At 39.2% G+C, this 25,278-nt stretch overlaps 1 protein-coding gene across 1 annotated transcript in view; it reads right to left on the bottom strand.

Moving 5' to 3' along the window:
* Positions 1-24,783, bottom strand: part of pde6b (phosphodiesterase 6B) — a 49,505-nt gene extending 24,722 nt beyond the window's left edge. The window contains exons 1-12 of the mRNA XM_003223349.4: positions 24,316-24,783; positions 16,073-16,225; positions 14,442-14,531; positions 12,967-13,107; positions 10,975-11,049; positions 10,827-10,891; positions 7,796-7,862; positions 6,963-7,010; positions 6,562-6,711; positions 5,354-5,497; positions 4,146-4,211; positions 43-189 (exon numbers count right to left, since the gene is read on the bottom strand). Coding sequence (XP_003223397.2) covers positions 43-189; positions 4,146-4,211; positions 5,354-5,497; positions 6,562-6,711; positions 6,963-7,010; positions 7,796-7,862; positions 10,827-10,891; positions 10,975-11,049; positions 12,967-13,107; positions 14,442-14,531; positions 16,073-16,225; positions 24,316-24,783 — 1,614 coding nt within the window. The remainder of the gene's footprint in view (positions 1-42; positions 190-4,145; positions 4,212-5,353; positions 5,498-6,561; positions 6,712-6,962; positions 7,011-7,795; positions 7,863-10,826; positions 10,892-10,974; positions 11,050-12,966; positions 13,108-14,441; positions 14,532-16,072; positions 16,226-24,315) is intronic.
* Positions 24,784-25,278: the final 495 nt, after the last annotated feature.

Below are 25,278 nucleotides of genomic sequence, written 5' to 3' on the forward strand. Positions count from 1 at the left end.
ATGACTGTAGGAATTACCCTCCAAATTAAAGTTGTCACTTACTTCCTGTGGAATCTGAAATTTTTTCACCACTCCAAGTTCATAGTACATTTGGATGCCACATTTCACAAGGTCAAATTCAGTCCATTCCAAGTCAGAAAAGTGAAAGTGATAGATTTCATATTCTTCAGGATCTGGGAGCTGTTCCTTCTTCAGGAAAGAATGGCACAAAATGTTCATATGGTAGATGATTCATCGTCATATCAACAAGCATGTTTCAAGATCTGTGCCTGCAATGTTATTTATGTCAATGGGTCCATATGGTAATTCATTTTCTTCATGTGTCATGCTAAACTATGGTTTAGTGTTAGGTGTATGAGCTGCAACAAGCCCAAGTCTCCCAAACCCTTTTCTCTTGTGTAGCCAAGAGAAGGACTTTGTGGGCATACAGGACGTCATCAGATGGACTGGGCAAGAGTGGGGGAAAGTGGTGAAAGGTGGGGGGATGTGATGCATCATGTGATGGCCTCTGTGAGAGTCCCATGGGGCTCCATTTTCTAAGCACATAGAAATAAAGTCTAGCAGCCATCTGATGAGGTCCTTAGTTTCACTTTCGCTTAAATTTTATTTGTCATAGTGTACAAATAAGAGCTGTAATTTCTTAACAAATTCATGTTGGTTAAACAGACCATCATCATGGTTTGTTTGTTTGATGATGGCTTATTTTGAAATTGAACAGATTTCTATAAATCTTGGTTTGTACATAAGGACAAAATAAGATTAAGAGATTGGGAATCTAAAGGCTGACAAAGTAATCCTGGGCATATGGAAAGAAGAGAGGAACATTTTGGAGATTGAGGGTTTGCTGAGTTCATTCTTTTGTGAAGACATACATTAAACTGGGACCTAGTGCTATGTCCTATGAAGGGACTAAATAACATCCTCATGTGTAAAGATGAATAATTGAGTGCCAAAGTCACGATTGTCAATGCCACCATAGTCCCACATCTGTGTGTGGTTGTGAAAGTTGGAAGACTGCCGAAAGACAATTTGGTACTAGAGCAAATCAGGGCTGAATTCTTCCTAAAAACTGTTGCACTGTAGCCCTGGGATACCCTTTCACTCAACACCACACAATGTTCAGAAAATCCAATAAGTAAAATTTTATTAATGAATAGGTATAAAAGGGAAAATTGCAAGTCAAAAAAGAAGCAGCAAAAGTACAAAAGATAATTCCCAATGAGATCAAGAGTTCACCAGCTTTTGAACCAAGTCACCAAAAAGCAATCCACAGAATCTTGAATAAACACAAAGCAAAAGCCTCCTTTTTAGGATATTGTTCAAAAGTTATATCCATAAACATGAAAACGGAAACATAAGAAAGGCAAAACCTCCAAGAACATGAAGTTATAAACAGAAATCAAAACAAGAATCTTGAATTACAGGAACCAGGAATTTAGGACTAGAAACCGGGAACTGTTTCCCCTGTTTACAACATTGTTCCCACTAAAGATCTGAGAGCCCAGAAACCACTTAAAAGGACTCAATCCATCCCATGACATCACTTTGCACACACTTGCTTTTTCTCTCCTTTTCTCTAAGCCACTGAGAAAAATGAGTTTTTCTTTGTTTTACTTTCTGCCTCCTAATTTCAACACAACTTGATCTGGAAAAACCTTTGTCTCTCAGATTCTCCTCCGAAGGGCACTCTAGCCTATTTTCATGGGAACTAATATCACTTTCTCCCATTGCCTGGGAACTGCTTGGAGATTCCAAAACATCTCTCTCCAGACCCCTGTTATCTTCCACAGACTCCTCAGACATTACAGGTATCAACCCATCATCCCTTTCCTCATCCTCTGAGCACTCAGAAAGCTCACAGATACTTGCCAAAATGATTCAAATGAAACTAACGTACTTTGACCATATTGTGAGATGATGTGACTTATTAGAAATGATGATAAAGCTTGCTAAAGGGGAAGGCAGTACGAAAGGAGGATATGTTTGATATAGGAGTCACATCCCTGAATTTGCAGAACCTAACTAGAGCTGTTGATGACAACAGTTGCATTAAGCTGAAAAATAGTGCATGTCTTTGAATAGATCTGTGTTTGGGAAGATGCTCACTCTGACTGTATTATAATCTCTGCTGTAAAGCATGATAGAGTAATATACTTTGCAGTCGAGCCCTGTAACAATTTATAATAAAGGTATGACCCTAGAACAGGTAATATATCCCTATATATTTCATTTTCACACACATAAAAGTGAAAAAGTTCAAAGGAATTTCAAATTCCAGGCTGAGATTATGATACTGTTTACAAACTTCTGAAGATTTTTCACATTTAAGGACTTTTCGCAAAAATATTACTGAGCACCTGGTTTTGGTCTGTTTCTCTGTGATGCATAAAATACAATGGGTTTATATTAAATAGAATAGTTTTGCACACATTTCTTTCTATTGCTGCTGATGATGAAAAAAAACTGTTGATCATTTGGGAATTTCACATCTGTTGGCAGTAAGAAGACTGATGTAACATGGCAGCAAGATTAAAATATCTGAAGGGATGGTATGTAGAAGATGGAGTTTGCTTTCTGCTTCTCCAAAAATAGGACAAAGGACTTCAAATTCCAAGACAAATATTCCACTTAGATATTAGGTGAAATGTTTTACTCTGTTTGACAGTTGAGTAGTCTGTCCTGTCATGAAATATGATGTATGATTTGAATGGAATTGCATGAAAGATGTATAGTTGGGGTCTATATAGTCTAGAGATACTATCCTAAGGAATGAGGCCTGGAAAACTACAAGAAGGAGGTGAATAATTCATGGACTATTATTGAAAGTTGTTGATGACAACTGTGATAATTATTATCTGTTGAACCTTTGAGGGAAAACAATGTGTTTATCAGAGACAATGGCTCTTTAAGTTAAGGAAATGTTTACAAGGTTCCTCATGTTAAGAAGGAAGTCAACACAAGGCTCCTTATGTTTACAACACAAATTAAGGAGAGTCAACATCTGCCAGGAACTGAGATGAAGCCAGGATATTTCAGTCTGCAAAAACATCTATCATTTATTTACAACTTTGGAACAACATCATAAATATAGAAATATTGCTATATAAGAGACCTTCTAATATTCCAGTCTGGCTCACCCGCCACTCTGCTCCTTGGGAAGGAGAGAGACGGTGTACATTTGGGAATGGCAGATCTACAATGGAATGCAATCTGGTCGCTTGCTCCTTTTCTCAAGGGAAGACAAAGGAGTGCAATTTTGGAGTCATGATACGTTTGCAGGGAGTCAGTTTCTGCTGTAAGGAAAACAGAGATCTGATCCTTGGCATTGTTCTTAAGGAAAGAGGATGCATTTTGGAAGTTTTGGAACTGTGCATTGGCAGGCTGAAGCAGGGTCTGGCCTAAGCAGGTGCTTTTCCAAGGAGGGAGAAAGGATTGGTAATATTTGGCTGAATGAGGATGAATCAATGTGTATATGTGTGTGAATGTTGAGTAAAAATGTAATTCCCCTTTGTTTGTTAGCCAATGTAACTTTAGGTTGTTTGTGGATTCAATGTCGTTACATAGAATCTGTATGTCTGTATGTCTAATGTTGTTCTTTGTGTAAAATTGTAAAAGTTCTGATATTCTTTTACTGGAAAATTGCAATAAAAAGAACCTATGCTTTAAAGTTATTGAAAAGTTATTCATAATAGTCCCAAAGGTTGGGAAATTCCTCTTCTTTGGAAGTCCTAGAACAGAAATTAGATTGATATCTCTCAGGATTGATTTCGGATGCATCTACACTGTTTAACACCACTTTAATTGCTTTGGCTCAATGCTATGGAATCCAGGGAGTTGTAGTTTAGTGAAGTACTGCTTGGCAGATGGCTGAAGACCTTTTAAAACTACAGTTCCTTTGATTACATAGCATTGAGCCATGACAGTTAAAATGGTGTCAAACTGCACTCATTTTACAGTGTAGATGCACCCTTAGCTGTACGGCAGGGGATTGGAGTAGATGGGCCATGGGATCCCTTCCAGCTGTATGGTTCTATTACAATTTTCTTCAGACTAGACATGTAAAGCTGTGCTGTGTCATAGAAGATGAGGACATTTACAAATATTCTTTATATCCTTATTCCATGCTAAGCCTTATGGAGACTCACCAGAATTGCCGCCAACTCTTCCTCATCACATTCAGACACTTCTTTTCCAAGTTTTTCTCGTGTGGGCTGTGAAGACAAGTGCAAGTCAAAAGTTATGATCTGAGTTGCAGCATTCAGATGAAACAAGACAGAAATTAAACATAACAGTCTACTCCCACCCAGTATTATAACAAACAAATTTTGTCAAATTTCTCCCCTTTCATGTTGCTCCAAAATGTTTCACTTATCTAATGGCCAAATCTACCCTAGTAACACGCTGTTGTTGAAAGTTTCCAAATTTCTTCTTCTAGGGATGTAGGACATAGAAAAAGATAAAATAAAATAAATCCTGTACAATTACTTAATAACAGCTGCGAGACTGACTTATGCCAAAAAATGGAGGGGAAAAAAATAGGCCGGACATCAAATTATGGTATAATAAAATTTTTGAAATAATGAACATGGACAAATTAACATATTTATTATCAAACACTCAAGGAAAATCAAGAAAACAAACAAATTGGGAATCAATTAAAATTATTTTAAAAAATGAAAAATGCAAGATAATAATATGAAAATGGTTTAGAGAAGAATGAATGAATAATGGACCGCCCCAGACTATGTAAATGAGAAAGTAAGCAAATAAGGTAAACAAGGGTACAATGTGTATAAAAAGATTAGTTTTCAAACCACCACACAAGAGAAGGAAGTCAATTTTAATGTGATTGTATTGTTTGTGCATTGATGTTGTGTTTGTTGGGATAATTTAGGTCTCAATTTTTATTCTTTTTATTCTCCCCCCCCTTTTTTTTTCTTTTCTTTATTTCTTCTTCAGACATACACACAAATACACACGCACACATATTTGCATATGTATTTTTATGTTATTGTTCGTTACTTTCTTGCTCAGTGGTATGTTTGTATGTCCTTCACTCATGTTACATTTTTTTAAAATAATAAACTTTAATTAATTTTTTTTAAAGTTATGATCTGAGTTGCAGCATTCAGATGAAACAAGACAGAAATTAAACATAACAGTCTATTCCCACCCAGTATTATAACAAACAATTTTTGTCAAATTTCTCCCCTTTCAATGGCCAAATCTACCCTAGTAACACGCTGTTGTTGAAAGCTTTCTAATTCATTTACAGATGAGATGTTTGCAATTCAATCACCCAAGAAAAACAAAAGGAATCAAAGAACATAAGCGAAAACTTTGAATGCCATACCAGGATTGCTTGAATTTCATTCTTGTCACATTTTATATGGTACAGTACCATATCCTGTGCAATGTCTTTTCGATATTCCAGTTTGTTCATCTTATCGTAAGTATCGGTATTGAGCACAGACCACCCAAGAAACTGCGTCAGAGACTTGGGAAATAAAACAAAAGTTGTTAGTATAGCTAAACAACAGATAAATATTATTATTAATCTTGAACAATCATGACAATGCAAGTGTAGACAAGGGCCCATGGTAGCACAATGGTTAAACTGCTAGCTGCAGGAAATCTGCTGACCGGAGGGTTAGGAATTCAAAGCTGCAAGTAGGGATGAGCTCCTGGCTGTCAGCTCTAGCTTCTGCCTACCTAGCCGTTTGAAAGCATGTAATGCAAGTAGATCAATAGGTACCACCTTAGTAGGGAAGTAAAAGAGTGCCCCATGCAGACATGCTGGCAATGATCTGAGAAAGTCTATGGACTAGAGGCTCCTTGGCATGGAAAAAATGGAACAAGAGCACCCCCCTATGGCTGGAGTTGAGCATTGTCTCCAGAACCAGAAATTGAAAGGGGAAGACCTTTAGCTCTGTCCATGTATTGTATGTCGTTGTTCACTGTGTAAAAAGGCATTGAATGTTTGCCTTATATAAGTAAACTGTAATTCGCTCTGAGATAAAACAGAATATAAATAAAGTATGTTGTTGTTGTTGTTGTTATTCTTTATCATATTTCAATTTTTGGCTTCATAATTAAATGTTACAGTTTAAAACACCCTACAAAAGATTTTGCAGCAAATATATAGATATATTTATAGTATAAACTGAGGGGGGCTTTTTCAGCCCTAAAAAGGGCTGAAAAACTTGCCTTATATTTGAGTATATGAGGTACTTATTTCTGTGCTTACTGTTAGCAATTAAGAGTAAAAAAACTATGGCTGGATTTACACTGTCATATAATGCAGTTTCAGAATGCAGATTAACTTCATCAAACTGGATTATGTAAATCTACACTGCCATATAATCCAGTTCAATGCAGTTAATCTGCATTCTGAAATTGCATTATATGTCAGTGTAGATCGAGCTTGAGTTGAACTGGTTGGATTAGTCTTTGCTGTACTAGTGAACATATTATAAGCATATTGCATATTGTGAGCATTTAGCAACCAACTATTTTTTGGGAAACATGTATTATGTTCTCTGCTCCACTAAAGATGCCTACCTCCATTAATATTTCATCCTGTTCATCAAAGGGTTTCCCATCTTTCCTATTGTAAAAGGTAGCAACTCCAACAATTTCTTCTTTTTTGTTGACTATTGGCATGGAGAGAACATTTTTGATGACCCAACCTGATTCATCAACAGGACCTTCCTTAAAGAAGCAGGATTAAGACTTGAAACACATCAAAGGCGAAAATGGATGATCTTTCAATAGAAATAGTTAACTATATTTGCATGTTGCAAATCTGCAATTAAGATATTGTATGCTCAGTACCATATTTACACTATAGCTTAGGATATTGTCTGCAAAACAAATGCAAACACATAAGAGTTAATTTCCTTTTCCCAGGGAATACAAATAGGGGAATCTAATAAATAGTTGTGATCACACTATTACAGTACCTGAAATGCAAACATTTCATCTGACGCTGCATTCATAATGTTGCAAATCTGGAAAAAAATTATAGAGATGTTTTGTTTACATGCACAGGTTATTGGCAGTTAGCAATATAGCTAAAGTATTGTAGCTGTTTGTTTTTGTGTACATTTGAAAACCTCCCTCTTTGAACAACCAATCATTCATACCCATGCCATATCACAATATGCTTTTAAAATGTCTCCAACTTTCATGGGGAGATTCTTGTCTAGAAGCTCCCTAAGGCACATGTGCAATATGCCATATGGATCTTTAACTCTTGACTGTGAACACTGTAAAGCAACCCACTGTATGGCTACCAGTCTCCTCCCAGTAGACTTAAATCAAGGAAAGGTTTCATGAGAACTTCCACTCCTCTAAATGTTCCTCCATCAACAGCAATTTCAGCTGGATGCCCCCTCCCCCATGAGGGTCTTCCTCCAGAGGAAGAATGAGCAACTTTGAAGTCCCCGAATAGACTCAGAAGCGAAGTTGGCAGATTAAAAAGCAATCTGGCAAAATGGCACTACCTAAAATAATCCTCTACCCTGTATGACTGTGAAGCAGAACAAATAACTCGGCATCTGAATGCTTGCCCACAATGCCCTGCCTCATGCACAGAGGAAGAACTGTTTAAAGCTACAGACAATGCAGTCGCTGTTGCCCGTTTTTGGTCTAAAACTATTTAGCAGCTTGTGATCCCTTTATTTTATCAGTTTTAAACTCATTTATTTATGCAATGCTTTTCACATGAAATAAATAAACTCTTGGCTAATGTTGTCTCGGTTTATTATGAACATATACAAACATAAATACTTACAAAACCAGTTTCTGCTACATAGGTTGGGAGTCCACTAACCAGGGCCCAGTGTTCTGGTTTAGGATTACTAAATGGAAAGGAAAATGACCAGATTAGATTTGTCAACCAATAAACTAAATTAAATTAAATTATTAAATTAAATTACTTTATTGTACTTAAATTAGTAATGAAACTAATAAATGCTGAATTCTGAATTATTTTATTTCATACACACACACACACACACACACACACACATATACAGTAGAATCTCACTTATCCAACATAAACGGGCTGGCAGAACATTAGATAAGCGAATAAGTTGGATAATAAGGCGGGATTAAGGAAAAGCCTATTAAATGTCAAATTACATTATGATTTTACAAATTAAGCACTAAAACATCATTTTTTACAACAAATTGTCAGGAAAAAAACAGTTGAATACATGGTAACATTATGTAGTAATTACTGTATTTATGAATTTAGCACCAAAACATTGCAATGTATTGAAAACATTGACTATACAAACTTTGGTTACTAACAAATTGACTACAAATAAAGATAGAATTGCATAAAATGAACTTGCAGTAACAACATTGTCGGAAGTTAAATCCATAAAAAATTCAGTCCTTGCTGCCTAGAGAAACAGCTGTGGATCCAGGCAGGAGGGCAAATGGTGTTGGATAATCCAGAACGTTGGATAAGCGAAAGTTGGATTAGCGAGTCTCTACTGTATACATACAAATGCTATTAATCTGAACAATGAGTAAAAGAAAGAGATGGCTTTCTAGGGAAGTGTAGCAATGGTTGCATTTTCAGCGTTTCTGTAATCATTTTACGTATTTCTTTTGGTAAGGCGAAAAATTCAATAGGGCACAAAGGAAGACCCTTTAATTTTTTGAAAAGCTCATTAGAGGACTTCATTTGCCCTTTGTGGGTTTTCTACCCTTGAAAAATGCTTTTTTGACTCTCAATTCCTCCAATATTCCCTCATCGTCCCTCAATTCTGCCAATATCCCCTAAGAGATGTGGAGGAGCTCAAATAAGCACTCAGGCCGCACACCATGATGGCTCTTTTTTAATACAGTTTTTCTTTTCCTATTGTTTCAAAAAATGTACATGCTGTATTTATTGTCTATTGATCTTTTAAATTGTAAGCCTAAATTGGGGGACAAAGCCAGATACAGATAAATATACAATAACATTATATATGTATCCAGAGCTGGAAATGAAAGGACAAGCCTTTGCCTTTGGATGTGTATTTGTGTCTCATTGTGTGTCTTTGTAATTAGGCATTGAATGTTTGCCTGTGTCTGTGTATATGTTGTAATCCATTCTGAGTCCCCTTTGGAAGAAGGGCAGAATACAAATAAAGTGTTGTTGTTGTTGTTGTTGTTTTTGTTGTTGTTGTTGTTTGTCTTATTTTTATTGGAGTTTTATGATTTAAGAACAAGTTCATTATGGACCCAATTTAAGGAAACCATGCTATAACCCAGTGGTTCTCAACCTGTAGGTCCACAGATGTTTTGGCCTTCAACTCAAAGAACTCCTAACAGCTGGTAAACTGGCTGGGATTTCTGAGAGTTGGAGGCCAAAACACCTAGCACCCACAGGTTGACAACCACTTCTATAATCTGATGATGGATTTTTGAAAGAGGCAAGATTGTACAGTAAATGGGCCGGCAGAACGTTGGATAAGCGAATATGTTGGATAATAAGGAGAGATTAAGGAAAAGCCTATTAAACATCAAATTAGGTTATGATTTTACAAATTAAGCATCAAAACATTATGTTATACAACACATTTGACAGAAAAAGTAGTTCAATCCACAGTAATGCTATATAGTAATTTCTGTATTTATGAATTTAGCACCAAAATATCACAATATATAGAAAACATTGACTACAAAAATGCGTTGGATAATCCAGAACGTTGGATAAGCGAATGTTGGATAAGTGAGACTCTACTGTACCTTCAAAATTAGGTACTAGTTGCCCATCTTTCCTATTCTTTTTGTACTTGTTTATTCTGCTTTTCTTCCAAGAGTACCAAGCATTATACATGGTTGCCCTTGCACCAACTTTGTGAGATAGATAAGACTGAGGGATAGTAAATGACTGGAACAGAAATAATAATTCAGCCCAGTACTTAAAACACTATTCATCAGACGGTCTTCAGCTCTGCTTCAATGCACTGTGAAAACATAGCACCTCGGAGTCTCACGGAGGCCATGAGACAATGTAAGAACAGGGGTGTTGCAGGGTTTCCGGGTTGTATAGCCGTGTTCTAGCAGCATTGTTTCCCTAATGTTTTGCCTGCATCTGTAGCTGGCATCTTCAAAGGATCTGATGCAGGTGAAATGTCAGGAGAAAATGCTGCTAGGACATGGCCATACAGCCTGGAAACCATACTACACTTCAGTGATTCCAGCCGTGAAAGCCTTTATTTATTTATTTATTTATTTATTTATTATTTACAGCATTTATATTCTGCCCTTCTCACCTCGAAGGGGACTCAGGGCGGATCACATTGCACACATAAAGACAAACATTCAATGCCATGACATAGAACAGAGACAGAGACAAGACTCAGGCACCGGGCTGGCCTCGAACTCATGACCTCTTGGTCAGATTGATTTGTTGATTTGTTGCAGCTGGCTTGCTTTCCAGCCTGCGCCATAGCCCGGTCCTTTGACAATGCCATAAGGACAATTTCTGTGGGACTCCATGTGCTCCGTTTCCCAGGCGTATGGAAATGGAGCCCAAAGACATCTATCAGGAGTCAGGTGTCAATTGACTCCTAATAGAGAAAGATGAGGTAAAGTAGAGGAAAGATAGGGTAAGATGGTGAAATGACATAGAATGGATGGCCATCCCAAAAAACGTTGAGAGATGGGAGGGAATGAGGTAAGAGGATTTCCTCCACCTCCCCTTGCTTTCTCCCCAACTGTCTGATGAAATCCTATCTTTTTAGTACTGTATGTTAGAAGACAGGATTCTGCTATAGCTGATTTCTGTGTACAAAAATATTAGACATGCGATTACCACTTACGGGATAACTTTAATGTCTTCCTTTCCATGTAAGATATAATCAATGACTTTATAAAATGCAATCTCCTATGAAAAGACCAGAAACAGAGCATTAATGATAAGTGAATAATTGAGGAAAGTGCATTTTTCTTGTCTATCTAATGACTTACTCTTCCATCTGGAGTTCGAGGACCGGAATATGGTGGAACTTCACCCATGAGTACTGGCCACAAGTCAAAAAACTCCTGGAAAGGAAAGGAGATTTCATAACATGAACCAATAGAGCTATGCAAGGCGTGAGTCTTGTGGGATGTAACTCTCATCACACAGGTATTTAAGTTTGTTAATAAAAGAAAGATATAATTGGAACTGTAACATTTAGCAGGCGAGGAGCCATTGCTCAATGGAAGAGATCACAGTGTTGTAGTTCAGCCAGAGGATGAAGACGAGGGGGTTGTGTTATCAGAGGTTGTGATGACTGATGGGTTTTCTAGTGAGGGAAATGAGGGGATTTTAGATCAGGATTCTGCTTGGGAGAATGGGTCTGTGCTAGGTGAAGTGAAACAACTACAGAGTAGAACAGACAGGAAGGTCCTGTGGCATCAGATGATAGGGAGGACCTTTCCCTCATCGTTCCTTAGCAACACCAGATAAGGAGCTGGAAGGGAGAGATCTTTCCCCTGGGAACACAATTGAAGTTAGCAGAAGTTGGAGACTTGGAGTCAGGGAGGAGGGATCCACATTACAGTGATCACAGAGAATTTGTGAGAAACAACAGAGTAAAAAACAGAGAAGATGTCAAAGCCATGACTTCCTGGCTTTGTGCGGTTCTTAAATTAAGGGATTTTTTTTACTTGAGGGACAGATCAGGCAATGCTGCATTACTAAGTGGATCTTGGGTCTTGTTCCACATCTATGTCTAAGATCTTTGAGAAAGTTTGATACTCGTGTTCATGGATTCTGTATAGGGGCTGCAGTAGCGCAGAAGGTTAAACTGCTAGCTGCAGAAAATCTGTTGACCAGAGGGTTGTCAGTTCAAAGCCGTGAGTTGGGGTAAGCTCCCGACTGTCAGCCCTAGCTTTTGGCAACCTAGCAGTTTGAAAGCTAGCAATGCGAGTAGATCAATGGGTACTGTCTCGGCAGGAAGGTAAAAGGATGCTCCATGCAGATATGGAAAATGTGCCAGCAACAGATTGGAGATATCTACAGATAAAAAGCTCCGAGGCATGGAAAAATGGAACAAGAGAACCTCCCCATGGCTGGAAGTTGAGCATTGCCTCCAGACACAGGAGATGAAAAAGGGGAAGACATTTACCTCTGTCTGTGTATTGTATGTCTTTGTGTAAAAGCACTGAATATTTGCCTCATGTGTCTTCTGTAATCTGCTCTGTGTCCCTCCAGGGAGATAGAGCGGAATATAAATAAAGTGTATGATTATTATTTGATTTTTAAAAAGGTAAAGGTTTTCCTCTGACGTTAAGTCCAGTCGTGACCGACTCTGGGGGTTGGTGCTCATCTCCATTTCTAAGCTGAAGAGCCGGTGTTGTCCGTAGACACCTCCAAGGTCATGTGGCCGGCATGACTGCATGGAGCGCCATTACCTTCCCGCCGGAGCGGTACCTATTGATCTACTCACGTTTACATGTTTTCGAACTGCTAGGTTGGCAGGAGCTGAGGCTAACAGTGGATGCTCATTCCACTCCCCGGATTTGAACCTGGGAACTTTCGGTCTGCAAGTTCAGCAGCTCAGTGCTTTAACACACTGCGCCACCACCAGGGGCCCCTTATTATTATTATTATTATTATTATTATTATTATTATTATTATTTGATACACAACAAAATTAGTACACAGCAAACAAGATCACTATGTTTGTTGTATTGGATCACACGTCGGATCCACGACATGCAGTATTATTATTATTATTATTATTATTATTATTATTATTATTATTATTTCACAAGTGAACTGACATGTGAGCTGTCTTGAGCTCCAGTTGGGATAAAGGCAGGCTATGAATTACATCTAGGATGTCAGGCAGAAATTGTTCTCAGCTAAAGAGATGGTCAGGATTGAACCTGGGACTATTTGCATGCAAAACATTTCCTTTCACAAGTTTTCCTTTGAAGCCATTGAAAGGCTTAATATAAGTAGGAACTCACCTTTTGTTTGCTCATATCCAGAAGGCCTACAGAATACCTGTCACAGTTCAAATATGCTCTGACTGTGTAAAATGCTTTGTGGAATTGCCTCTCAATATCAGTTAATTCTTCAAATACTTTATTCGCTGACCACAGCAAAACCTGTAGGATAGAAAAGCAAAATGTAAATTGCCCAGGCACTCTAGCAGATTCAGGATGGATCTCCACTGTCACTGTCAGAAACTCATATAATCCAGTTCAATGCAGTTTAACTGCATTCTGAAACCGAATTATATGACAGTGTAGATCAAGCTTCAAGAGAGAGTGGGGATGGGGATATACTTGCCACCTTTTGACTTGAACAAAATAAGTCAATGGGGAAAAGAACAAAAAATGGAGCTGCGGAAAAATAGGTAGGTAAAAGGTAATCTAGAACATGGTGTTCCTATGATGAAACTTGAATAATCTGTGCAATGCATTAATGACAGAGGATGGCAGGATGCAGTGGACAAATGAAAAGAAAGGGATTAGAGTAGAAGCGGGTGACATATCTATGTACGTGTGTGCCATCTGGAAGATTCTGGGTAAAGTGTGATCCATTTTGACCCTTACTGACTTTTCTGATGCTGATAGATACTGTGTTAGAACATAGTATTGTGGTGTGGATATATGGGTGTATATGTGTGAGACAGCTTGACAGACACAAGAGACACAGTGTTTCTTATCTAAAGTGGATTTTGAATTAAGAATGAGAGAAGAGATGTAATGTTCTTGCATCTGTTCAATGATCACAGCAGATTCTCCATGTGAATGAGATATTTAGATATAGATATAGATATATCAACCCCAGCAGTGCTGCATCTAGACCAGACTTGCTCAACTAAACAGACTTTAAGTACTGATGGAGTTTGCAGGTGTTAACTAGGCATGATGTGAGTTGCAGTTCACACACAATCTTATGCATACTGTACATATATACAAGCATATAACATATATTAAATACCACCACTTCCTCATTCCTTTTTTTCCCCAAAACCAGCAGACTATGCCACAGCAACGCGTGGACGGGCACAGCTAGTAGATAGATAGATAGAGATGTATCACTTTCCTCTTGTTCATGCATGTCAACACTGTAAACCTCCTTCTCTCTCTCTGTGAGCACAATATATGTGTTTTTTTATTATCCTCATTGGGGAAAGATGTGACAATGGTATTAGCCAGGAGATGCCCATCATTGGTCCTTATCCAGAATGATTCTGCTGAAAACCTGAAGGTTTTTGTAGCTTACTTCATGACAAAAGCCACTGCATCTGTTCTATAAGCAGTGAAGTTGCTTTCAAACTATTTGAGTTATCCATCACTCGTGACGTCTATCTTCATTATAATTTTGAAAAGCTACTACCAAAATAGGTGACTATATATCCAATTAGATGCCGGCACTGAACAAGAACAAAACCAGAAAGAAAACAATTTGTTTCCAGAAACAGTTTCCTCACCTGACCTCTTCGCGTTTCACAATTGTGAAGGTAGCTCAGATGATAAATTTTCAGATTCAAAGCAGCAAAATTAAGATACTTCAGGAAAAGCTGAGGATATAAGAAAGCTCTGTTCAGTTCAACAATATTCACATAACATAAGAGGCAGAGTATACAAACTGAGAGTTCTTCTACACTGCCCCAAATGCGACAGGAATTTGCATTTAAAACACCAATTCCCTTTGTATTTTGTGGTCAGACTGTTAGGGGAAATCATTCCTTCATGGTTGGGGATAGCCAGATACCTACCGTATTTCCCCAAAAATAAGACAGTGTTATATTATTTTTTTACTCCCAAAGATGCACTAGGTCTTATTTTCAGGGGATGTCTTATTTTTCCATGAAGAAGAATTCACATTTATTGTTGGACAAAAAATGGGCATTTATTCTATACTGTACAGTAGTTGTCATCACAAACCAACATAACCAAACCAGACAAATTGTGACTTCTGTCAAGAATTTCTTGTTACTACCATTATTTCCATGTACAATTGGTATGTACATTTACCAATCCTGCATGCTATGGTGTTTTGTTTGGCGGGCGCTGGGCATGCTTCCAAACAAAAACTTTGCTAGGTCTTACTTTCGGGGGAGGCCTTATATTTTGCAATTCAGCAAAACCTCTACTAGGTCTTATTTTTTGGGGATGTCTTATTTTAGGGGAAACAGGGTACCTGTGCCAATTCAAAATACCCTCCATTTTGCTCCCAAATAACAGAAACAGTCTTCTTACCAATGCTAAAGCCTTACTGAGCTCTTGTTTCTGGGAAATGATGTGATGGAACTTTGCAGAGCAGAGGGAGATATTCTCTCTCTCCAATTCTGTTGCTTCATTTCCTAGCAATTTCTGCAGTTTTATGGAGGGGGGCCGGGAGGGAAGCTGGCTGAGCCCAGATAATGCAGGATGGCTGTGGGGATGCTTCCTGGGACTGGAAATGGTGATCCCAGGAGGCAGTCACTAGAGCTTCCATACCTCCAAAGGTGCAGATCGTCCAGGAAAATACAGGCCTTTACAAGTAGTTTTAAACCTAGAATAAATCTGCACAATCATGTTAAAATGAATCAGTTTGGAGTGTAGTTTCCTGTGCCATATTATGTGGCTAGGGCTGCGGTGGAGCAATAAGTTAAATCCTTGTGCTGGCTGAGCTGCTGACCTGAAGGTTGGCAGTTCGAATCTGCAAGATGGAGTGAGCTGCCATTTGTCAGCCCTAGCTTCCCATGCAGGGACATGAGAGAAACCTCTCAGCAGGATGGTAGCACATCCGGGCTTCCCCTGGGCAATATCTTTGTAGATGGCCAATTCTCTCACACCAGAAGTGACCCAATTCGATTCTGACATGATAAAAAATTATGTGGCTGTGTGGATGTGGCCTGAGGTCCAATGGCAGCTGGTGGCCCATGTCAAAATGACAGTGAATCCAAAGGTTTTGCCAAATCTTCAAGGAACTTCCATTTAGGAATAGGATTCAGCACCTTGGAGAGTTTCTTTAAAGACTAGATTAAATCCTGGCATGGATTCACCTCCGCATTGATATGTAATCCACCAGCACCACTGCTGAAATTCTTCCTTCAACGATCCCACCTGTACTTACATTTTCATCTGCACTGCTGAAAAATTGAGCTCCACTCTTATTCACTGCCATGATTACAGCAACCACCTCTTTGCCGTTCATGATTGGTGTGGCAAGGACGTTCCTTGTAGTGTAGCCAGTGAGTTCATCAACAAAAGTGCTAAAATAGTCACACTGGTATAAAAAGAGACACATTCAGATTTAACTGGATTGCAACTTTAAACCAGATCTCCTTGTTGAATAAATAGCAACAATTAGTCTAGCCTTTTTCTTTCTTCCCTCAACACAGAAATTGCTTAACTTGATAATCCTCTGACTGTCCCAGTTTGGTGGGGATAGTCCCAGTGAATTGCCTGTCATTCCAATTGTTCGGCTGTTTTTTAAAATGTCCCAGTTTCTCTCTATTCTTCTTACTTTCCTCCTTTGTTCTCAGGTTATTTAAAGTAAATGCAAACTACAAAAATAGTTTACAATCAATTAGTTAAGTGAAAAGAGGGGATGGGAAATCACAGTCAAAAGCAAATTGCTGTGATTTTTCCTAGCTTGTGTGTTCTTCCTCATTTATAACTTTTGCCATCTCAACCACATACTGATGTTGCTTAGTCCTGGTTTTCACCTGTGCTATGTTCAAAGATATGCTTTTAAAATATTATTATAAACCATACTATCATGCCACTTCATTCTCTTCACAGGGAGACAATGCTGTGGTTCTTCATCAGGAGAAACAAAGTCCACAATGCCCTCATCTGTCACCAGGATAGTGGGAGTTTTTGGCCAAGTTTTGAGAGCAGTGTTAAAATGAACTGGCAAAGTGTGATACTGGCTGGCAAGATAGATAGTTATTCCTGCTGAGAGATACTGGCTCGGATCAAAGGTGGCTGGATGGTTGTTTACTTAGTTACACAACCGTTATATGTAGTGGAACATTTCATTGTGAAGGCTGACTTTGACCGCAAGGGAATAATTACAGTTGGCCTTCCACATTTACATGCTTAACTTTTATGAATATGATTAATATTGTCTCAGTAGTTTCCCCAGTGTGTCTATGTGGTCAACTTCCATCCACGGTCAACCATAAAGTGGTGCTGGGGGAACTAGAATTTGTAGGAAGGTATTCTGTTAGGTAAAAAAAAACCCATTTTAAAAATTCTGTGTTTTCGCTTTTGTGGGTATCCTCTGCCCCACCCCAGTAAATGTGGAGGGCTGATTGTGTAGTCACTAGGGTTGTCCAAATATTCGTTATGTTTCTCGTTTCGTAATTATTTCGGATTGTTCTCGTTTTTTGAAACGAGTATTGAAATGTTTTCCCTGGGCGCAACTGGCAATGTAATTCGAACCATCGTTGGCCCATTCTCTAATTGTTTCTTAAAATTTTCGTTAAATTTTTTCCTTCCAAAATTTTTTAAATTTTTTTTTAAAAAAAAAATTAATTTTTTTTTTGTTTCTGCAACCTAACATGAATGGGAGCCTAGCGCAGCCTAACATGGCTACCGCTCCCTGGCCAATCAGAGACTTCCACGATGGCTGAAAAAGGTGGGGGCTAGCGTCCTCTGCGTCCACGTGGAGGATCTCTATAAAAATCCCCTCCCCAACTGAGCCAAGCCATTCTGGGTTGGGATACCGAGGAGAGAGGGTGTTTCGCGCGCGCTGGGAAGCTGCTTGCTTGCTTGGGGGAAGAGAGGGCTAAGTGACTGGGGGAAGAGTGTTTCTGTTGTTGCTGGTTCAATATTGTGTTTTTTGGGGGGGAAATTGGCTGGGGGCTTGGGGCAGAGTCCTTGCTGTGGCTGGCTTTAGGGAACTTTTTTTTCCCAAAGGACGTCTGCGTCCCTGCTAGTGCTGAGCTTGGGGTGCTTTCCATCTACTCCTGAGGGAGACCTTTTGCCTTTCTGTTTTCTTTTTTGGAATTTAGTAATCACCACATCAGCCCTTCTTTGCAATCCTGAAAGGGGGGGGGACTTGAAAATAATAGTTTCCAAAGGACGTCTGCGTTCCTGCAAGTGCATTGCTTCCCTCCCGCTCCGTTTCTATTCCCAAGCCTTGGGCTGAGTTTTATTTCTGCAATCACAAAGTCAGACATTGATTTGATTCAATAGAGGGTCCACAGCAATTTATAGTTTCCAAAGGACATGGGCACTCCTGCCAAGGCATTGCTTCCCTCACACTCCATTTCTATTCCCAAGCCTTGGGCTGAGTTTTATTTCTGCAATCACAAAGTCAGACATTGATTTGATTCAATAGAGCAGGGGTCCCCAAACTAAGGCCCGGGGGCCGGATGCGGCCCTCCAAGGCCATTGACCTGGCCCCCGCCCTCAGTTTTAGACTTAGGCTCACCCAAAGTCTGAAATGACTTGAAGGCACAACAACAATCCTACTTGATGATCTCATTGGCCAGAAGCAGGCCCACACTTCCCACTGAAATCCTGACAGAAATCATTACAGTATGTTGGTTAAAATTATTTTTATTTTTAAATATTGTATTGTTTTTTCATTTACCAATATTGTAAATGAAATATTGTAAATGAATATGGTAATAATATAATATAATGTAATAAAAATAAATATTGTGTATACATATAATATTGATAATAAATATTTTAATGTAATACAATACAATATTTATTTATTTATTTATTTATTTATTTATTTATTACAGTATTTCTACCCCGCCCTTCTCACCCAATAGGGGACTCAGGGCGGCTAATTATAATAATACAATATAATAATATTGTATAATATAATAATATTAATTATTATCTATATATATAAAAGGGTAATGAAATTTCGGCCTAGGACAAAACAACAAAACCACACATCCCAGAAACACTAAACTTGGCAGCAAAACCCCTCATCCATGCCTCTACATTCATACAACAAAGAGAAAAGAAAAACAAAGTCCTAATTAGAGGGAGAGGAATAATTGTTTTTATCCAATTGCTGCCAGTTAGAAGGCTAAGCTCCGCCCACTTGGTCTCCTAGCAACCCACTCAGCCTAGGGGACAGGCAGAGTTAGGCCTCACTTAGGCCTCTTCCACACTGCCTATAAAATACAGATTATCTGATTTGAACTGGATTATATGGCAGTGTAGACTCAAGACCCTTCCACACAGCTATATAACCCATTTATAATGGACTTAATGTAAGGTAAAACCTTTACCCTTTACCTTAACTACCACCAATTCCTCAATACTTTATTTCCCATGCCACCATACTTCGCCACAGCAACGCGTGGCTGGGCACAGCTAGTATGTTATATATTAAATGTAATATTACTAATAATATTACAGTATAATGGTATAGTACAATATAGTAATATATAATGCTAATATTGTGCTATGCTGATTATATAATATATTGTATGTACATATAATTTGTAAGCCACTCTGAGTCCCCTTTGGGGTGAGAGAGGGTGGGGTATAAATGTAATACATAAATAAATAATTGTTGCTGGGTTTTTTTCTTTTTGCACTACAAATAAGACATGTGCAGTGATCATAGGAATTTGTTCATTTTTTTCCCCAAATGATAATTCAGCCCCTCAACAATCTGAGGGACCATGAATCGGCCCTCCACTTAAAAAGTTTGGGGACCCCTGCAATAGAGGGTCCACAGCAATTTATAGTTTCCAAAGGACAGTGACACTCCTGCCAAGGCATTGCTTGGCGTGTGCTGCATTTCTAATCCAAAGTCTACACAAGTAGAAGAGGGACTTTCACAGTGATAAGAACCCAATTGAACAGGAAATAAGACTTTCAAACCAGGAACAGGTTTCTTCAAATATTGAAAAATAGTGTATTATAAAAAGTTATGAAAATTTGCCAAAAATCATAGGAGACAGGAAACATTCTGCAATTTGTTGAGCAAAAAGTGTGGAATGTGTTCTCCCACTGTACCAAATTTGATGAGAATAGCTCAAGAAATGAGGGCGGGAGACCCCCAGAAAAGTCCCCCCCCCCCGGTTTCCTGTTTTTTGGCGATTGCGCATGCGCGTCCGCCATTTTAGAAACATTTTAGAAACATTACGAATTTTTGGAAATATCCAAACATTTTGGGTGAAACATTCAGAAATAATTTCTATATCGAAGAGCCGGCACCCCCTACTTTAGAAACGAGAATTGAAACATTTTTTCCATCGATCGGACAAGCCTAGTAGTCACTTTCAATTGTAAAGCCCACTAATAATGGACTTGCTGTAATCCGTTGTGTAGGTACAAATATAGTACTGTCTTGGCTTTATTTTAAACCTGTTAATTACACACTGGAGTGTTTATCATAATCTGAATTTTATCTCTCTGCTTCTAAGCTTACTAGACCCATTTGCAATTCAGGTTTACACTTCTGTTCATTTTTTTTATTTATGAGTCACATTACATTTGAAGTTTTCTGCCTATAACCTCAGGTTGGTACATAAGTGAATCCTCCTCCAAATTTTATCCTCCCAAGAGCTCTGTGAGGTTCTTCACAGAGAAAGTGAAAGACCATGCAAAAAGAATCTGCAAACCCCCATCTCCTCCAAGGTGAACTGAACCACCTAAACTGGGTTCTACAGGCCAATGGATACTCCACCACAGACATCAGAGGAACTGCAAGGCCAAGAACAAGCCATGAGAGTAAAGACAAAGATACGCCCAGAGGAAAAGTGTTCTTACCATATATTAAGGGAACTTCATAGGGAAGCTGATGAAGAAACTCAACCTACAAACTATCTAGAGACCCAATAAGAAAATCGAACAAATGCTACGTTCAGCAAAGGACAAGAGGGATCCTCTCACCTCTGCAGGAGTCTACCGGATACCATGCAGCTGTGAACAAGTCTACATAAGGACCACCAAACACAGCATTTCCCAAACATGAATCAAGGAACATGAAAGGCACTGCAGACTGATTCAACCAGAGAAGTCAGCCATAGCAGAGCACTTGGTGAACCAATCTGGACACAGCATATGATTTGAGAGCACAGAAATGCTGGACCACTCTAACAATAATAAAACTTTATTTATAAAACTTTATTTATACCCCGCCACCATCTCCCCAACGGGGACTCGGGGCGGCTCACATGGGGCCATGCCCAAGACAATACAATAGACAAAATATAAAAACAACATATCAGAATGCAATTAAACAATGCAACAATAACACTACACAATACAGAACAAAAAAGCAGAACGTAGCATAACATAACAAGGGCGGGCCGCATGGACACAAGGTTAAAAACTCGGGGTAAGAAGAGATAAGAATAAAACCATGGGGAACAGGGTCTACAGAATACATGTTGGGGAGAGAAACACAGGAGGTATATACAATTACTCTCCGAAAGCACACCGGAAGAGCCATGTTTTTAAAACTTTCCTAAAGGCTAAAAGAGTGGGGGCTAGCCTGATCTCAATGGGCAGTGAGTTCCACAAACGGGGGGCCACAGCAGAAAAGGCCCTCTCCCTTGTTCCCACAAGGCGGGCCTGTGATAAAGGCAGTGGAGACAGGAGGGCCTCCCCAGATGAACGAAGGGCTCGGGCAGGTTTATAGTAGGAGATGCGGTCACGAAGGTACACCACGTCAGACTACACAGAGAAGTCATTGAAATCCACAACCATGTGGACAATTTCAACAGAAAGGAGAAAACCATGAAAATGAACAAAATCTGGCTACCAGTATTAAAAAAAACTCTAAAATCAGAATAATTTTAAAAGAGTTTTTAAAATACTGGTAGCCAGATTTTGTTCATTTTCATTTTGTAGCCAAATTTTGTAGCCAGGTTGTTCATTTTGTTCACAATCTGGCTACCAGTCTATAAAGAACAACACTCAGAAAACAGGGGGATTCCAGACAGGAAAGAATCAGGGCCAGCTAACACCTCCCAACAAAGGATTCCCCCAGGCAGATAGCAGCCAGGCTTTGAAATTGCAAGGCCATTCAATGCTCATCAAGCTGGCCAGTTGCAACATTCACACTTGCCTCAAATAGACAAGAGTTCTTTCTCCCACCCTGGACATTATTCCACTGATATATACACCCCATTTGCCTGGTTTCCAACAGACCTCACAACCTCTGAGGATGCCTTCCAGAGATGTGGGTGAAATGTCAGGAGAGAATGCTCCTGGAACATGGGCATACAGCCCGGAAAACTCTCAGCAACCCAGCTCCAAGGCTCATTGAAGACCAGACTCTTGATCTCTCAAGACCCCGTACAATTTTTAACTATTAACACACACTTTTTTTCTCTTCTATCATGATTATTAAGCTTCTGGGACCCACACTGGGTGCTTTCCTGGGTACTTCTGACTGTGCCTCTTTAATAACACCTCTGTCAATATACCTGTAAAAAGACCCCTCTTATAGACCAAATAACTCTTTACTGATCTCTCATCCACTTTAAAATTTTTACAGCAAAAGCTATTCAGAACACTATGCTGCTTAGGAGAAAGGGGACAAAACTACCACAGTTTTTAAAATGGATTTACTTATCATATATATGGGATAAACTTTGTTTATCCTGTTTATCAACCTGTGATGAAGATATGACCTAGTTATTGAAAGAGTACTTAACACTAAAGTAATCCCAGATGGAATTCATGGATTGTATGGATTTCAGAATAATACTCTGATGGCAGTGCACTTGCTTTAAAAGGCAATCTGGAGTTTAAAACCCGAGAAGGACCTTAGTGTTATTGTACCACATTTCAGATCAGAGAGGTGTTTCTTGGAGTGAAGATTCTTTTTAAGATGTATCTTTATGTTGCCATTGATCAAGGCTTCAAGTAGCTTCCATCAATTTATACATATGTAAAAATGCCCCCCTAGAAAAACATTATCTTCAGGAGATATGGTTCCGGGCTTCACATGGATACATGAAACCACAGATAATAGTGATCCCTATTATTTTCAATAAGACAAATGATGGCTGTACTTAGCGGAGAGTGCAGCTTTTATAGGAGATTCTAAGCAAATTTTGCACTGGCCTCCTTAAGGCATAGAACCCAAAATATGAGTGCAGCAGTTATCTTGTGAACCCTATCTGTCCTTCTGCAATATGATACATTTTTCTCGTGTTAGGAGCAACTTGAGAAACTGCAAATCACTTCTGGTGTGAGAGAATTGGCCGTCTGCAAGGACATTGCCCAGGGGACGCCCGGATGTTTGATGTTTTACCATCCTGTGGGAGGCTTCTCTCATGTCCCCATATGGGGAGCTGGAGCTGACAGAGGGAGCTCACCCCACTCCCTGAATTCAAACCCCCAACCTTTCAGTCAGCAGTCCTGCTGGCACAAGAGTTTAACCCATTGTGTCACCAGGGGTTCCACATATATTGGTTCAGAGGATACGAGGGTTATACTGTAGTAAGAAATTGGTTAATTTATATTCTTGCTTTCTGGCTCTTTGCTGACCTCCACATAGTTTCTTTTTACTATCATCTGGTCAAACACATCTGATATAGAACTTGATTGCTCTATCTGTCCTCAATTGCTACAATTTACTAACTTAACTACATAGACTGGGTTCTTTTTGAAGTTAACAATGCAGATGCACTGTTGAAGAAGCAAACTATTTCTCAATTCAAATTGTAAAACATAAATCAAGAAGTGGATTGCCTCCATAGCTCACAATAGAAATGTCAATATTACCTCCATGTCCTAATCAGTTTTAATTAATCTTCCATCTTCTTGATGGAGCCCCCAGTGGCACAATGGGTTAAACCCTTGTGCCAGCAGGACTGCTGACTGAACAGTTGGTGATTTGAATCTGGGGAGTGAGGTGAGTTCCTGTCTGTCAGCTCCAACTTCCCATGCGGGGATATGAGAGAAGCGTCCCACAGCATGGTAAAAGATCTGGGCGTCCCCTGGGCAACGTCCTTGCAGACAGCCGATTCTCTCACATCGAGAATGGCTTGAAGTTTCTCAAGTCGCTCCTGACACACACAAAAAATCCTGATCATTGTGACTGCTATTGTGTGCCTTCTATGGTGATCATAAGGGGTTTCTGGGATTCAGAGTGTGTGTGATCCATAGAGTCATCCAATGGGTTTCCATGGCTTAGCGGGTTTTTCAATCCTGGTCTCCAGAGTTTAGTCCAACACTCAAACCACTGCACCACGTTGGCGCTCTACTTCCTCTTTGTATTTGCATTGCAGCAATGCAGCAGCTAATAGCAGGGGAACATTGGTACTTTCAACACTGTGAAATGAATGTATTACCTGTTTGAAATATACATAATACTACAATCTCATTTTTCAGCATTTACCAGCAGTAGGGCAAGAAATTAGATCACCTTACCTCGTCAACATTTTGGATGTTCACAGTCTTCTTATTCTGGGCTACATAACCCACTATCCCCATATCCAAAGGGAAAACAATTTCACAGTCCGGGGCTACCAGGGATTCTTCCATTGTGCTGTCCTTACGGATATTGAACAGCCGAGTTGCCAGCTCAGGGGTGCCATTACGCTGCCTGTACATGAAGAGGCTGCAGCAATCCGCTTGTATGAGAACACTGATCCTTTTCAGGGTCTTGAAGACCACTTTCTCCATGTTGATGCTTTCTTGCATGTCTTGTATCAGCTCAAATAGGGTTTCGGTCTCATTCTGGCCCAGCCCTCCAAAGTCCACACCATCTTCTGAGCATTGATGGAAGCTTGCTGTGGCACACAGGGTTTTGTCTCCCAGTTTCCTCTCAAAATACTGCTTGGCAAAATCCAGGTTGTTATCCAGGAATGTTTCGACTTCATCTTTGTTAACACTCATGCCAATCGCCTTTGGTTTTTGGAAGCTGAATGTTACTTGCTTGAACAAAATTGGGTCCCAATATGATTGTCTGAGTGTAGAGACAAGGATTCGTGAAGTAATGACTCATCATGGAGCTAATGTTCGGGCAGAATATGCGGCGGGCAAATCTTCTCAGGCAAACAGATTAGATGACCTGTTCCAAAGCTGTAAATAATTCCCACCTCCTGCTTCTCTAATGTAAGCCACACTCTTATAATTTTGTATCTTGGAGCATCCTTTAGCTTCAATACACAGATTCTGTAATATTGTTGATTTTCAAACTTCGGTAGGTGCTAAGGGATATAGATGATTATAAAAAAAATGAAAGGTGTAACTGGTAGAATCTATAGAATATTGGGTGGAATAAAAGAAAGAGAGATAAAAAATACCACTCTTAAGGAAATATGGGAGGAGGAGTTAGAGATGAAAATGAATGAAATGGAATGGATGCAATTGTGGAAACAAAGGCACTTG

This window comes from Anolis carolinensis, chromosome 2, assembly GCF_035594765.1.
Source record: "Anolis carolinensis isolate JA03-04 chromosome 2, rAnoCar3.1.pri, whole genome shotgun sequence".
NCBI lineage: Eukaryota > Metazoa > Chordata > Lepidosauria > Squamata > Dactyloidae > Anolis > Anolis carolinensis.